The following is a 15,084-nucleotide window of genomic DNA, read 5'->3' as shown; positions in this document are numbered from 1 at the left end:
CCAGGAACAGAGCTTAGAAACAGAAAAGAACGGGGCGTAATGGAGCGGACTAGGCGACGGAGCCCTCGTGTGCTAAAGCAGAGAGTTATTGGGATCAGGGTGGTGGCGATCTAAGCTGGTCACTTCCCCTCATCATTGCAAGCCACAGAAGCATCATCGCACCTTGGGAATGAGCAGCTGGAAATAAAATGGGAAAATGTTTTAATGCTGACTTTGGACTGCAATATTGATTTAATCATTGGAAGGGAAAAAAAAAAAGGGTAAGCTGGGCTCGCTGCTGCTCTCAACATAAAGCTAAGCGGCAAGAGAAACGGAAAAGGTTCAGGGTGGAAGGGCGCCGTTTCAGAAACTGTCATGCTGGAATCTTAAGCGGTGACCGAATGAGAGCCACTGGTTACCACCACTTGGGATGCGGACGACTCGGTGACGTAGTGAGCAGTAGCTACTGTAAAGGCCGGCTCTCGGGAGTACCGCCACTCAGACAGGCTCTTCCTGCGAGGGCCAAAGGGCCCCACCTTGAGGACCTCACACTCCGGCACCTGCTGGGTTTTGCTGGACCGGAGGTGGGCAGGTGCATCCTCTCCCAGCTTTGGAGCCTTCTGGGTATCATCTTCCTCAGGGCTTTGCCGACGAGATTCAGCCTCCTTGATGGGTGCCAGGGATTCTGACAATCTCCGCTTCGGGGTCTGGACCTCGGGTGCTCTTCCGGATTTCTCTGTCAGGGCTTCCAGGACCTCGTATTCCACCAACAGGGGGCCCACCCTCAGGGCCTCCGAGGCACCACTCTCCATCTTCTGCAGGCCTTCCAGCGTGGAGGGCTGCGGTCCTCTCTCGCTGTCTTTAGCTTTCCCAGTCATGGTGACGATTCTTCCGGAGACAGTGTCATAGGATTTCCCCAGCGTGTATACCTTCTGCTTGTTCTCTTCTTTGAGCTGCATTTCTCTGGCCAAGTCGTCGAAGCCATACATGTCTACCATGCCCGATTTTAGCAAGTCGGCTGGGATCTCCCCAGTTTTACTGCTCACGGTCACCACCTTGTAAGTCACAATCTTTTTCGAATCACCATCAACTACCTCAGTGGGTATTTTGTCTACAATAACCCAATCCTCTGTGCCCTATATTCGAAATATAAAAGCTAAGTTAGAATAGCCCATGGTATCCGGTTTCTAAAATAAGAATTCTTTACTAAAATGTCAGAGCATAACCTACACTCAGGCATGGGACAGGACAGAAGCAAAGGACTGCTGTCATCTAAGGATTTGTGACCTCAGTCTTTGTTCACCTAAAATCTACTAATTTCAACCTAGAATATGTTCTATGAGGCAGCGTTCCAATTTTAAGTTTCTTCAAATAGGAATGTATTTTGACAATGAATTTTATAAAAAACCTATTGACCCTATGGTTGGCATCTGGTTGCTTTTTAATCTAAGGTTGGATGGTATAACTGAGCTCCCTATCCTTGAACACACATATAAGTACAAAAGACACATTTCCTTGTTTGCTGCTGTTACACGGCGCTCCGCATACTGGTATTTTTCACAAGGAAGTTGCCGGTGTCCTCCAAGTTTCTGTAAAAACCATTTTCCACACATGCAAAGTCCTTATCTAGGGACATCAACTCGTGACGATATATGACATCAACGCACACTGAATGCACCTGGATTCAAGGCACTGGAATGGCACTTCCCCTGACGTGATACTACTGACCGGATCATCCTTTTATAGATAAGACTTAGTGGCTTTTAGGGTGTTCCAATCTTAACTATGGTCCGATGTCTCAGTAGTTTCTCTCCCGCTTTCTTTAGCACTAGTTCCAACTAGGGAGAAACCTTGGCCTACATGGAATCTAAGAGGGTAAGATGGGCTAACAGCTAGGCTGCCTGCCAGGTTAAAGAAGGAAGGGCGACCAAGGTAGGGACAGCTGAGCACCGTGTTTCACGCCTCACACTCAAGGTGCTCTCTCGTCTGCATTTACTGTTGCCTGAGAACTTGAATCTGGACACATGTTTATGTGAAGCAAAAAATAATTACAGGTTGATCTACATGCTGTTGTTGGGGTAAAAAGGAAATGAATTGGAAAAAATAACCTCTAGGGTCGATGGGACGCTTTTCTGGAAGATTATTTGATGGGAGGTGGCCGCAGAATCAGCAGAGACTCCCTCCCGCGTTTTCTTAGTCACACTTGGCTAGTAAGGAAACCAGTGTAAGTTCAGCGTGTTCAAAACCAGTCAAAGGCCATTTACAGCAGCAGCTTCCATAAAACAGGCACCGTGGAGGCCACGATTACCACAAGTAGAACTGAAGCTTCGAAGCAACTTTTGCCATGTAGAAGTCATAAGCCATAGGTAATCGACTATGGACACGCTCAGAAAATTCCCCTCCCCAAAGCCTAAGCGAATTAACATACCCACCTTAGCTTCCGACAAGAAACACTAAGGACGTAAAAACTAGACATTCTGATGATGCTGGAGAGTGATCCTTTATGCAACTACCCCGTGTTTGCCTTTTACCTGAGACTCAAGGAATGGCGAGGTTCCTTGCTGTAAAAATACAACTTTCTCAGAAATCTCTCTCTCTTCTTTGGTCTGTTTGAATAGAAGGGTTGGGTTGGGGAAGAGGAAGTAGACATTTTCCAGAAAGATGAGTTAGGAAGCAATGCCGTGTCTCATACACATGCACATCATTCATGACCTCCTTGAAGAAGTATGAATTTGAGAAAAGTAAAAACCGATCTAGAGCCATTGCGAGTGTTAATAAGCCTACCTAGAGGAGAGGGCAGTGCTATTTTCTGATATGGATGCTCACACAACTCCCAACATTTTTTACATTTCCACAGACACAGAACACACGAGAGCGATGGGAAGGGTTTCCTAGCATTTCTATGGGTCCCTATCATAGCCCTCATAGTACTGAGAGGAAGTGTGAGGAAAATATTTCTAAAGGTAAGTTAGGAGGAAACACTCTCTTTGCTTCTCCCAAGTAGCCAACCATATCCTTCCTCACTCACATGTTGCTTGGTAATGAAGAAAATGTGTACACATGTGGTTGGCCTGTTAGCCACTTGTCCTGGTTAGCTTTAACGGTTAACTTGATAGAATGGAGTCATTTGAGAAGGAAAAAACGTCAGCTGGTAAATCCCCCAGCCCCCCAGGTCAGACTGGCCTGCAGGTGTATCTGTGGGGGACTGTCTTGAGTGTTATTTGTGTAGGTGATGTCATTCCCTGGGCAGAGGGTTCTGGGATGCACGAGAAAGAGAGCTAAGCTTGAACCTGCGGGTGAATCATCAGGGAGACTACTCCATGGACTCTGCTTGAATCCTACCCTGACTCCCTTCAGTGACGGACTGGGAACTAGATAAGCCAAATAAGTCTCTTTGTCCCTTAAGTTGCTTCTGGGCAGAGTGCTTTTTTTTTTTTTTTTTTTTTTGAAATCACAGTACAGAAAGCAAACCGGGACACCATTCACTTGAATAAACCCAGTTAGTTTTGGAAAGACGTCTTTGCTGGCCACTAAGCAAACGAGAGTCAGGCTTTGTTTGAACATCTACCCTACAGTGAATAAATGATTTTAAAGTTAATTTCAGATGATCTGATTGGAAACTTTATATCAAACCGTGGTTTTCTCTAATGTATAGAATTGAGGAACTACATCATCCTTTGATATAGGAAGCAACCCTGGAGTTTTAAGTGACCCCTTTGTTACTTCCGTTACCCTTAAACAGACCTAATTCACATGGTAATCCCATTACTATTAGGCCAGACTCTGCAGGGCGTACAACTCCATACGGTAGGGACAGAAAGAATATTTTTAAAAATTAACCTTAAAAAACTAATCAGGCAAATTTCCAAATCTCTGGAAGAATGGAATTCTTTTAACAGTATCATCATAAACTTTATACTTTTAGGAAACTAGAGGTTAGCCCACATTCAGAACCACGTGCCACTCACAGAAACAGCCAACACAGTTGGATATGTTTAGAATTAAATTCTATACACGGTCTGCCTCCCAACCTAATCAGCCCTATTGAAGTGACTTGGTTTGTCTACTAGTCATTTAGTAAGGACAACGCTGAACTGCTTGCCTATAGGAGGTTGTAGGGGAACATCTAGAACATTCTGCAGGGCCTACTATAGATAGTGACAATACTATTCTCAGATGATTCTTTTTAAAAGAGCGGTGAGTAACCAATTTTCATAGGAGAAAAATAATTCTCATCCTGTTGCAATTCTGGAGGAAGACTATTACTGCAATTATTAAATGCAGATATATAAAAAAAACATTTCTCACTCACAGCCTCTATTTTTTTTTCAAATGGAAGTGGGGAGCAGGAAGAGAAGATCAAAATTATAGGTGCTCTTCCAGAAAAAAAAATTTAGACCTCTAATTACAATGACTGAGATAAATGTTAACCCAAAGATAAAAGCTAGGGGCAAAAGTCTGGCAACTAAATGGTGGTTTCCAGGAAATGTCCTGGCTGAAAAATAACCAACGAAACCCTAATTTTAAGAAACACGTGCCTGCGGTTGGACACGTCAACAAGTCATGTTTAGAACTGTGTGTCAATAACAGAAGCAGCTAACATTTGTAACCCAGCGGTCGCCTCTACTAATGAAGTGACATGCGTCTGATGAATGCGAATTCTCTACACAGGAGCCTTCACGACAGCCAAGCAGACAGTCACGAGCACGTGACAGCCATTTTTTTTTTTGGTTCTTTTTTTTCGGAGCTGGGGATCGAACCCAGGGCCTTGCGCTTCCTAGGTAAGCGCTCTACCACTGAGCTAAATCCCCAGCCCCTTGACAGCCATTTTTATCGAATGGCTAACCATTACTCTGCAGTGTACTTGGATGGCCAAGTCCAAAATTCACAAACTAACCTCTGGATTATTAATGTTTCCTACTAATACATGTGAGAGAGTGGGTGAAGTTGAAAATATGAATGCTGCCAATAATGGGAGTCAACCAATCATTATCTATCTGTACTGTCTTAGGCTCACTACGTGTATCGGGCTCCCCATATCACACGGGAAGTGCATCTGTGAGCTCAGCACTCACACGGAGAGAGGGACAATCCTGGTTCTGCACAGGTATTAACACCGCTCTTTTAATCGGGATTTGGAAAATCTGGGTATCCAAGTAACAGTCAAAGAGCCCGTGTGCTTGGCCCATGAGCCATGTGCAGGGTCATTGTGGAAACTCAGTCCTCAGTGGTTCTGATCACACGCCTCGTTTACACGAACCAATCTGTTGCTAGTGTCGTGAGGGAGTGATTTTATCCACTGCTTTGGGGGCACCTCTGCTATTTCTCTGCTGTTTCTTCACTCAGACGTATGAAACGTGGACACACCAGCAAGCAACGTCTGACCTCACAAACAGTGAACACATGGCATTCTCAGAGTAATCATTATCAGTCGTTATATAGTCACTATTATTAGTCAATAATAACCATTATTAGTTCACTACACAGTTGACCTCAGTATCTTCCTAATTGTTCACAAGTGGTAGCATCTTACAGAAATAACGGTTGGCATTCAATCACTACAGATGAAAAGAAAACTACGTTAAAAATAAGTTATTAGATTTTTTCCCCCCCAACATATCGTTTTCTCACCGGAATTCACCAAAAGACAAAAACAAAGCAGAAACCATTTAAGTTGGGCCATAAATTTGAATCTAAGTCTCTTCCTGGTTCTGACACGAAATAGCACTATTTTATTTGGGATGTCAATTAAAGAATAAATTAAATATTACTCTGTAGGCATAACCGGGCTTCTTTCTGCACTGGATAATTAAAGTGGCCACATCAAATAATAGAGAGATACCAAATAATAGATATTCTTTGAGAAACAGTTCCCATCCAAAACAAAAAACAAAAAAAACTGATTGCTTATGTGTCTGTGAACCAATAGGTTTTGTACATGCCTAGGTGCAGGCTAAAACGATTGCCTGCTTTTCAGAAAGCCAGAAGGAAAAGCCAAGGTGCAAACATAGTTACTGGAGTTGATTCGGACAACAGGAATGTTTCAATTGCTTTTAAGTGTATCTTTAGGGCTCTGGGCTGAACTACAGTCACTGACAACTGTCTGGTCCTAGTCTGGTCCTAGGAGTGTAGAGGTCGCTCTGCCTGGCTTGGGCCATGTGAAGACTGCTCTCACTCTGGCTATCCAGCATGCCTCACTCTCAAGCTCATTATACTCAGACAAGCGCCTCCTGATTTCATCTGTGTAAGAGAGTGATGGCATATGGAACTCCTGCACACTTCAGGGGAGAGTGAAGAGTAGCCACACTGGGCCTGCTCTGAACTACAAAGGGATGTTTCTATTCGGTTGAAAAGACCTTTCTGGGCTGTCTCTGTTGTTTGCATGGACACAGAAGGCATGGCTATCTACGGACCATTCAGAGCACCATCTCCTTCGATTACTAATTCAACACCATTCCCTAAGATTCAAGAGTGAAAGGTTTTGGGCTGGAGAAACAGCTCAGTGGTTAAGAGCACTGACTGCTCTTCTAGAGGTCCTGAGTTCAATTCCCAGCAACGACATGGTGGCTCACAACCATCTGTAGTGAGATCCGATGCCCTTTTCTGGTGTGTCTGAAGACAGCACACTCAGCTAAATAAAATAAATCTTTAAAAAAACAAACCTTTAGGTCGAGAGTAAAAGGTTTTAATCAGTCTTATGTCTTTTTTTTCAGTCTTATGTCTTTGACTTTTAAAGTCTTTGCATTTATTAACATCTCCAATTACCCAAATTATCATTCAGAAAGTATATCAACCGTGACTTTGTCCAGTATCATCATGGAAAGGGATGCTGGCCTTTCGTTTTTCTCTGTTTTGCTTTGGTGGCTCTTTGTTTTGTGTATTTATAACTTAAGCTCTAACATGTTCAGAGCCAGAACACTGTATCCAAAAGAGATAACTGAAATAAAGTGTGTGTGGTCATGCTCGAGTGCACACACGTGTATATGTGCGTGAGTGAGGCACACACGTGTCACGGCGTGTATGGGTTCTAGTTCTTGTCTTCTAGCATGTTTGAGACAGGGTCTGTTGTTCACTGCTGCGTGTGCCAACCCAGGTGGCTCAGGGCCTTCTGGGGACTCCTTGGTTTCTGGCTCTTTTCTCAGCATGGACTCTGGGACTACAGAGACACACTCCACATCTGGCTTTAGGAAGCATTTTGGAGACCCAAACTCCTGTCCTCAGGATCGCACAGCAAGTGCTTTATTAACCAAGGAGTCATTTCCTTAGTCGGTTAGTGCCCTTCTTGATAATGCAAAGGCAATAACGATTAAATCGACAAATGTGAAACTCTGTCTCCCGGTACTTAAGCAATTTGAGTGGAACAACCGGTGTTTAATGGTACGGGGAGACTTTGGTGACAATACTTTTATTCTACCTAAGGGAAAAAATAACTTCCTCACAGTAACTCGAATGGGTATCCATCTCTTCTCTTTTCATCCGGGACAGGCTTTGTCATGAATACAGTGATAATGAGATACTGGCAACTTTTGATAAACAGTGTTCAAAGGAGGATAAGGAGATGTTGAACAATACATGTAATTTGATTCTTATTCTCTCTGCAAGGACTTAGCAAATGCATATACGGGACTGCTTAATGGCTTTCTCTCACACAGCAGCTGGAGTTTTAACTTTCCATTCTAACACAGCTTCTTGGGCAAGCATCTCACAATGAAAGGATCTTGATAAGGAGGGCAATCAATATGGCGGCGCTCCAAAGATGCAATTTCCAGAAACGATTTATTTTGAAAGAGAGCAGGATGCTCTCTAGTGGGTGACTGAATGGTCACTACACAAGCTGAGTGTGAGCCCTGGGGTGACACAGCTGTCCCCATTCTGTAATTTAAAGTCAGTTTTTCTTATCTGAGAAAGTTTTACTGAAAAAGGGGGGGCTTCTCTCACTTGAAAAAAGGAAAGAATCACTGATTTAGAGTTGGTTAAAATAACCAGTTACGATTAAAATAAAAGACATTAAATTAAATAAAAGCCCAGTATTGTATGCCAGAGGGACGTCTGTCCTGACGTGCTATCAACTTCTCTCATTTAAACAGCAGACAGTCTCATCTTCTCATCAACGAGAAGAAGACACGAGTGTTCGTGGGCAATTCTCAACGTAGGAGAGGAAAGTGTGTTTACAGAAGGCACCGGCTCATTAAGAGATCACCAGCTTCTCCCAAGTATAAAACTGAAAGTCCGGGTAAGAACCTGGCAATGAGCTCTGGAGTCCCCTGAACTTGCCCAGTTATCAGCTCCATCTGAGGCTGAGGTCCCCTGCACCCTTTAGCCACCTGCTCTCTTTACCTGGTAGCTTTCTTGGGAGCCCTGAACACCTACTGTTCCAGAGGTCACCACCCCTCTGCCTAGTCCCAGATCCTGCACCACAGAGCAGACAACCAGCCGAAATACTGACCTCCTCAGGTACAAGTGGCTCAATCATGGGCGCATCCTCCTGCCTGGCAGCCAGCCGCACGGGGGATGTGGAGAGCCTCTTTTCCCATTCGTTTGTTAAGGCAGTTTCTGTAGAGGTTTCTAAGAAGGTTCTTTTCAGTTCGCTAATATTGGTTTGGTGTTTCACCAGCTCATCTTGAGTTTTATCTAGCTCCTATAGTCAGAGCAAGACAAGAGTCCAGCGGTCAGACTTCCACAGTGATTTTCTACTCCTCCCCCACTCTCTCTCTCTCTCTCTCTCTCTCTCTCTCTCTCTCTCTCTCTCTCTCTCTTTCTCTTAAAAGTATATCAAACATATTAGCAGTCAAACGGAAATGGGATTTGGATCGAGGTTTCAAGACACTACCACAAACGCACTAGTGAAAATGTAGTATTTCCAGGAAAAGAAAAAAAAAAAAGAAAAGAAAAAGAAAAATAATTTAGGTTCACACAAGCATTAAAAATAAATAATAAAAAACCAAAAACCAAAAAAAAAAAAAAACAAGTTAAAGGTAAATTCTACAGAGTGTGGAGCATGGTTTATGTGTAACCAGAAAGTATTAAAACAAATACACACGCAGGAAAAGGGGCTAAGTCTAGGGGAGAATAAGAAACCAGAGTGAGCCAAGAAATCACCCCGTTGCTGACAGCTGGGCACACGGTCATGCATCACGGTTCAAGGCCACAGGGATGCCATGGGAGGAGACCACCACACAGAAGCATGCACCGGTATACACCAATACCAACCTCTAACATAAGATTACTATGTTTGACATACACATTTTCACCCTTTATTCGCTTAATCAGACTATTCTGAAAAAAGTGGAGAAGAGAGGGAAAGGTAAGGGACACACGGTAGTCACGGGGACAAACGCCATTCTACACGCTGCCGGTAACCGAGAGGGAACATGCGGAAGATGCCTGGACACGGCAGACAAACAATGGTTTATCACACACTGGTCGTGGGGGGGGGCTTGCTGTATCTTTAATCTTCTACCTGTGCCTTGAGCTCTGCGTCTTCCTCCTGGTCCGACTGCCAGCATCGAGAAAGAGTGGGAGATAAAGACTTAACCAAGGGATTCGCTCTAAGGTTGAAGACCTGTGGTCTACACTCGATGCTCACTGGCCGTGGGCACCACAGTTCTCTCGTATGCAGGTGCAATGCTATCTTAGACAGGAAGGGTAACACTCACGGAAGAGGCTTCATTAAGAACAAGGGGTTCCTTGCTCAGTGGTTTGAGAGGCAGAGACGCCTGTGCTCTGGAAAGGGGTAGGGAAGGCTTAGCAGGTTGTCCTCACTGAACATCAGCAAAGACTTTGGAGTCTGGAAGTTGGGGAGTCAGTTCATTACATGTAGAATCTTACAGGGATCACATGTCAGCTATTTCAACTTTGTTTGTAGACCGCAGGACCGCAGCTGAAAGAGCTTAATACACAGTGTCCTGCATTTCTAAGTCGTGAGGAATCTTGGCTGCCTCGTACCTACGAACTTTGCTTTTTAAAATTATTATTTATTTTGTGTGTTAGTGTCTTGCTTGCTGGCAATTTTATTCTTAATTAAAATATACCTATCAAAAACATCCCACAGCCAATTCACTATTCTTCCTTCCCCAGTTTTAAGGGCCTAGTTTTTCCCTTGGCCTGATACTGAAGGACCAATGTTCAAGCACGGAAAAGCTGCTTCCCACTGCAGCTCTCCGACCTGAGTCGGCTCTGGATCCTCGTAAGAGTCACAGGACAGATGAGAATCAGGTCATACTCAAGCAAGCAGCCACGGGTGAAGCAGTCAGTCTGTTGAGGGCTCAGCATGTCATTTTGTTTTTGCTGAGACGGAGTCTTGCTACATAGCCCAGGCTGGCCATATACTTTGTTTCCATTTTCCAAGTGTTGGGATTACGGGTATGTATAGCCACATACGTCTTAACTGGTCTTCAATGTCTTATCAGCCAATGGGACCATGGGGCCTTCTCTGCACAGCTCCATAGTATATATAGCAATGCCCAGTGACACGAAGGGAAGGGGATGTGTTCACAATGGCAACAGGACAGCAACCCTGGACAGGTGGTGTGCTGGTTCTTATGTGTTGGGTCCCAGCTCTTTATTTCATCTCTAGGTTCCCAAGTATACAGGGCTACATAGACACAGCCACTTGCTTTAATGCTGTGCAACAAACTTAAAAATTGCTATAGAGATTTTTTTATCGCTATAGGCATCGTTGGTGAATTGCCATTCGCTTCTAGCACAGATCAGGTTTGGAAGGCATCTCCCTAATGTACTAGTCTGTGGTTGCTTACAACCGCAGGGAATTGCCTGTGGATATTTACAACCGTCTCTCACAGTTCACTTAGTTATGGCAACTGAAGAGAGTCTGCAAAGGGATTCTACGCTATATCCTTTCACTCTAGAATATGATCTATAAGCTGTGGCATTTCTAAAGGAAGAAACCCTATAGAGTGCCCACCAGAAAATAAAGTCTCTCTGAAGGCATTTTCAGTTAACTGATCTATGGAGATAACATAGCATTTTTCTCCTCAAAAATCCAACCAGAAAGTGTGATTATTATTGAATTGCGTAAGAAAAGATCACATTGCTTAAAGTATACTTTGTCACCAAGTAAAACAGGTTCATCCCGCATTGTGAGAAGCGAGTCCACCTTGATTTCATTCCTATAGAATGTTTTTACTGTTATTTGAAATATTTGGATGTTTTAGCCATATGAATATGTGTGAGAGGGTATATACATGAATTTAGGTAACTGTAGAGGCCACAAGCATTAGATGACCCCAGAGCAGCCTGATGTGATGCTTGGATGCACTCCCAATTGCTAAGCCATCTCTCCAATCCCAATTTTATAGTATTTTCACTGTTCCTAAAGGGGCAGATTTTTAACAACAACAAGTCACATACAGGAGAAATAATAGGATTCTGTCTGAATGCAATTTTTGCAAGTAGTAAAGCTGCTGGTCTCCTTTCTTTAAGGAATTCATTTCCTAAGAGTGACTTGTGTGGTAGCCAAGGGCTCAAAATGTGTTAAGTGTTACTTTACTAAGTGTTAGGTGGCCCCTGGGGATTTACAAATGTATCTGTATGCAGCCAATCAGCTAATTCAATTATCCATGGACCTTCCTCCTCATTCATCATGGCTGCTAGTATACACAAACAGCCTCCTATCTGAGCCAGGAGTATCACTGTCTGCCTCTCCTTCCTCCCAGCATGTTCCCATTTTGTCTTTAAGATACCGTTAGTTAGATAACAGTTTCTCAAAATGCAATCCCAAGACCAGACATTTGGGAACCGGTTAGAACTATAAATTGCCCTTGCCTCAGCCCGTTAGAACCAGAAGCAGGAAGCGAGGACCATTTCAGACCACTCGGACAGATGTCAGAGTCTGAAAACCACTGGCTTAGGCAAGAACAAACAAACCAAGAAACTAAAAACGAAACAAAACTTATTCGGTTTCTGCCCAAGGCCAGCATTTCCTTCCAGTCCGAAAGCTAAAGCAGAAATCTTGCGCTTCTGGTCGCCCTCAGTGTATCTGTGCTAGGAACCGTCAGCTCTCGCCCTGACTCTGTCCTCACCTCTGTGGCACTGGTCTCTCCATCAGCCGCAGTGTCTGTCCGCTCACTGTCAGTCTGTGGATCACAGAAGAAATCAGATCCAAGGAGGAAGCAGGGATAGAAAACAAACCGGTCTGGTTAGAGAGCACGCACTGGTAGGGCCATTCACATTCTTTCTCTGGGACCTGTGGCATCCTACCTTCCCACGGGGGTAAGGGGATGAGCGAAGCAAAGAGGAGGCAGAGCTTGGGGTCTTCAGCAGAGCCCCTCCGAGGTCAAGACCCGAGGCACACACACAGTGGGCCGCCCTGACCTGTCTGCTTTTACAGTTCAGAACCTCAAGTTGTTCTCCGCCTCCCCCAACCCCATTTCTACAGATGCCTCACACAAGCTCTCCTAAAAAACCAGTGAGCACCAATCAAATGGAGGTTCACGTACACACATCTTACTCTAGGAATGCCACATCTTAAAAGTACATGAATTTAGATTTATGCTCATGGCTACTGAAACAGTCGCTGGACTTTCAGCCCCTCATTTATTCTATTGGATCATTTGCACCCACTATATGACCACCAGGCTGTCTGCATTACCAATTAGTGATTGGAGCATACGCTGGTGATTCACGGGCATGTATTTTATATAGAAAGCATAACTTAATTTTCAAACAGCATCGCTAGTGGGTAGCAGCTCTGGTCGCTTTGCCCCATTCTCCAATATAAAGAGGTAGGGTTGGGTATGCATTTAAACGTCTCATTGCAAAAGTACCATTCAAATGATGCAAATGATAGCAGTACTAATGAGAGAGAGAGAGAGAGAGAGAGAGAGAGAGAGAGAGAGAGAGAGAGAGAGAGAGAGAGAGAGATATTTTTAGAGACACGTAAAACAAAGCACAGCATTGGGCAGAGCAGAGGATTCTGGGGGACTGCGAGAGCCGGTTCTGGCTCACTTTTGAGGTCTATGTGTTTCCATGTGTTTAAAGGGGCTCACGGTTTGAAACAGACACTACATCCTCTTAGGAAGATGAGCCGTCAGATACAAACCGATACTTTTTTTCATCCACAAATTTCAACCTGTTAGTAAGTTTCTCTCGGTCAAAGCCTTGCGGCTGATAGTTTGAAACTAAGTATCTGAATCAGAGGCTGGAGAGTTGTGCTCTAAATACAACTCTTACCTAAAAGGGGTGTTAGACATGGTGGCCAGGACTGCTTTGCCTCTCTTGACCTATCTCTGGCAGGACGGTGTCCTGGCTCTACCTCAAACTCCGGTTTTATATATTCCTAAAACAAAGGAATTGAACTGCGCACTTGGCAGGTGTGCCTGAGAATGGAGGACAAGGTTTCAACAGATTTTTCATGGCCTAATCACTTCAGCTTAAAAAGTGTGGCAGGGAGGCCAGGGGTGTCTATTAATTCTCCTTCAGGACTAAGGCATGGCTGTGGTGATCCCAGAGCCTCCACAACTGACAGCCAGGGAAGGATGGTTCGGGATAGTACAGAACACAGACTAACTGGAAGACAGTTTAGGTTTTCAAGAAAACAGGAACCAGCCATGCCTGGAATCGTAATTAGCTGTGTCGGACACAACTGATGTTATGGAGGAAATCCTCTTCCTACCTTAACGGGTTTTCATACAATTTTAAAATTTACTTCATGAACTCTCCAACCTGATGAGCATTCAGTCACAGGCAAGAGTGAGGAGTTGACGGATTAAATATACTCAAATCCTTGCTTTTCAAGCCTGGGATACACTGGTCATGTTTCATAATTTAACTCCTGGGTTTTTTTTTGTTTTTTTTTTTTTTTGGTGAAAATGGAGACAGTAACAGCTGTAGCTACATTGCACCAGGGAGGCCAAGTGCTTTATGGAATTTCCACCACACAGAATTGAAAGTCGCGAATGAGAAACTAAAATACAATATACTGTTAGTTGTTATTATTCTGGTTTTCCTAGTTATCGGATGTTGCTGGCCATATCTAAACCCTCACAACCTGGGTGCAGGGCGTACACCCGTAACGAGGCATAAGGACCCAAAGTTCTATGATAGGGGGGTTGGATAGGATGGGATCCTGTGTTTAAAAACTCATCTGTAGACCCTGAAATTCCTACTTTATAGTCCACTCTATCAACAAAAATAATAGTTCGAATAAGGCGGTTTTGACAGCAGCCGTTATGTATACTGTATATTATTAATAATATATACTATGTACCTGTGAGGACACAAAGCTGTAGGGCAGAATGTCATGAATTACTTATACGATACTATGTCTACACAATTTAGAGTTATAAATCAGTTGGCGAATCATTTTTTTCCTTGCATAGTTGAACAGATCTCCCTCTTCTTGGCACTAGAAAGAACTACTCAGAGACTCAGAGACCATCGTACCCGACGCCACAGCAAACTAAACTCATCTAAGCGTCTCCTGGAAGGCGACTTGATTTTCTGCCTCTCACCTGACCATTCTGAAAGCTAAGAGGAATACGGCTGGGCCAGTTACCGCTCCATTATCTGAAGTGATTGAGTGTTCATATGCTGGGCTTTGCTTTGGAGAAAGGCAGTAACTGACTGACTCCCTGTGGCAGGAGGGATGTGTTAAAAGGACCACTGTCTTTAGTGGTTTTGCAAAAGAGCGAGGCAGAGATGAACTGTGTTTTAAGAGGCCATCCAGTTTGGCTGCCAGAGCAGGTGAGGCCTACAGAATTAAAATAAGCCATGTAAACAAATGCCATTTTAAGAAATGTAGTGACCCAGATGTTGGTGACTCTCAACACCGGGGATTGAGAGTCAACACTGAACAGATGGCCAAACCCAGAGCCTGGTGGCCAGAGCTCTCTCTCAGGAGGCTGGAGACACATGGAAGGCTGCTCTGGTCAGCGCTGACTCAGCCTCAGAGTTTGCAGTACCGAGGACGGAGGGCCTGGGAAGCCCCTACTCTTCGTCCACTAGCTTAAAACAGGGCTGCTGTGATTTGCTTTGCTGATGTAATGCAGACATGCCCAAGTCAACACTGGTTCTCATGCACCGACTCCAACAAGATGTAAACCCTGGATTAGGCACAAGATCTGTGTGGTTAGCGCTGGGAACGTT

General features: G+C 44.2%; 1 protein-coding gene across 51 annotated transcripts in view; it reads right to left on the bottom strand.

Moving 5' to 3' along the window:
- Positions 1 to 15,084, bottom strand: part of Epb41l3 (erythrocyte membrane protein band 4.1-like 3) — a 204,447-nt gene that overhangs the window by 6,625 nt on the left and 182,738 nt on the right. For 14 of the 51 annotated variants that reach the window (XM_087564457.1, XM_087564461.1, XM_087564462.1 and 11 more), the window contains 3 exons: positions 12,021 to 12,074; positions 9,440 to 9,475; positions 8,426 to 8,617 (listed from right to left, as the gene is read on the bottom strand). The exons of 6 other annotated variants lie outside the window; for them this stretch is intronic. In XM_087564457.1, coding sequence (XP_087420583.1) covers positions 8,426 to 8,617; positions 9,440 to 9,475; positions 12,021 to 12,074 — 282 coding nt within the window. Of the gene's footprint in view, positions 1 to 398; positions 1,116 to 2,087; positions 2,187 to 2,510; positions 2,586 to 8,425; positions 8,618 to 9,439; positions 9,476 to 12,020; positions 12,075 to 15,084 lie in introns of all 51 variants that reach the window. 31 more of the 51 variants (XM_087564458.1, XM_087564464.1, XM_087564467.1 and 28 more) reach the window with 6 other exon arrangements.

The sequence above is a fragment of the Rattus norvegicus genome, chromosome 9 (genome assembly GCF_021556685.1).
Source record: "Rattus norvegicus strain SHRSP/BbbUtx chromosome 9, alternate assembly SHRSP_T2T, whole genome shotgun sequence".
In the NCBI taxonomy this organism is placed as follows: Eukaryota; Metazoa; Chordata; class Mammalia; order Rodentia; family Muridae; genus Rattus; species Rattus norvegicus.
The sequence above is the reverse complement of the archived record's forward strand: the minus strand, read 5'-3'. Positions and strand labels throughout refer to the sequence as shown.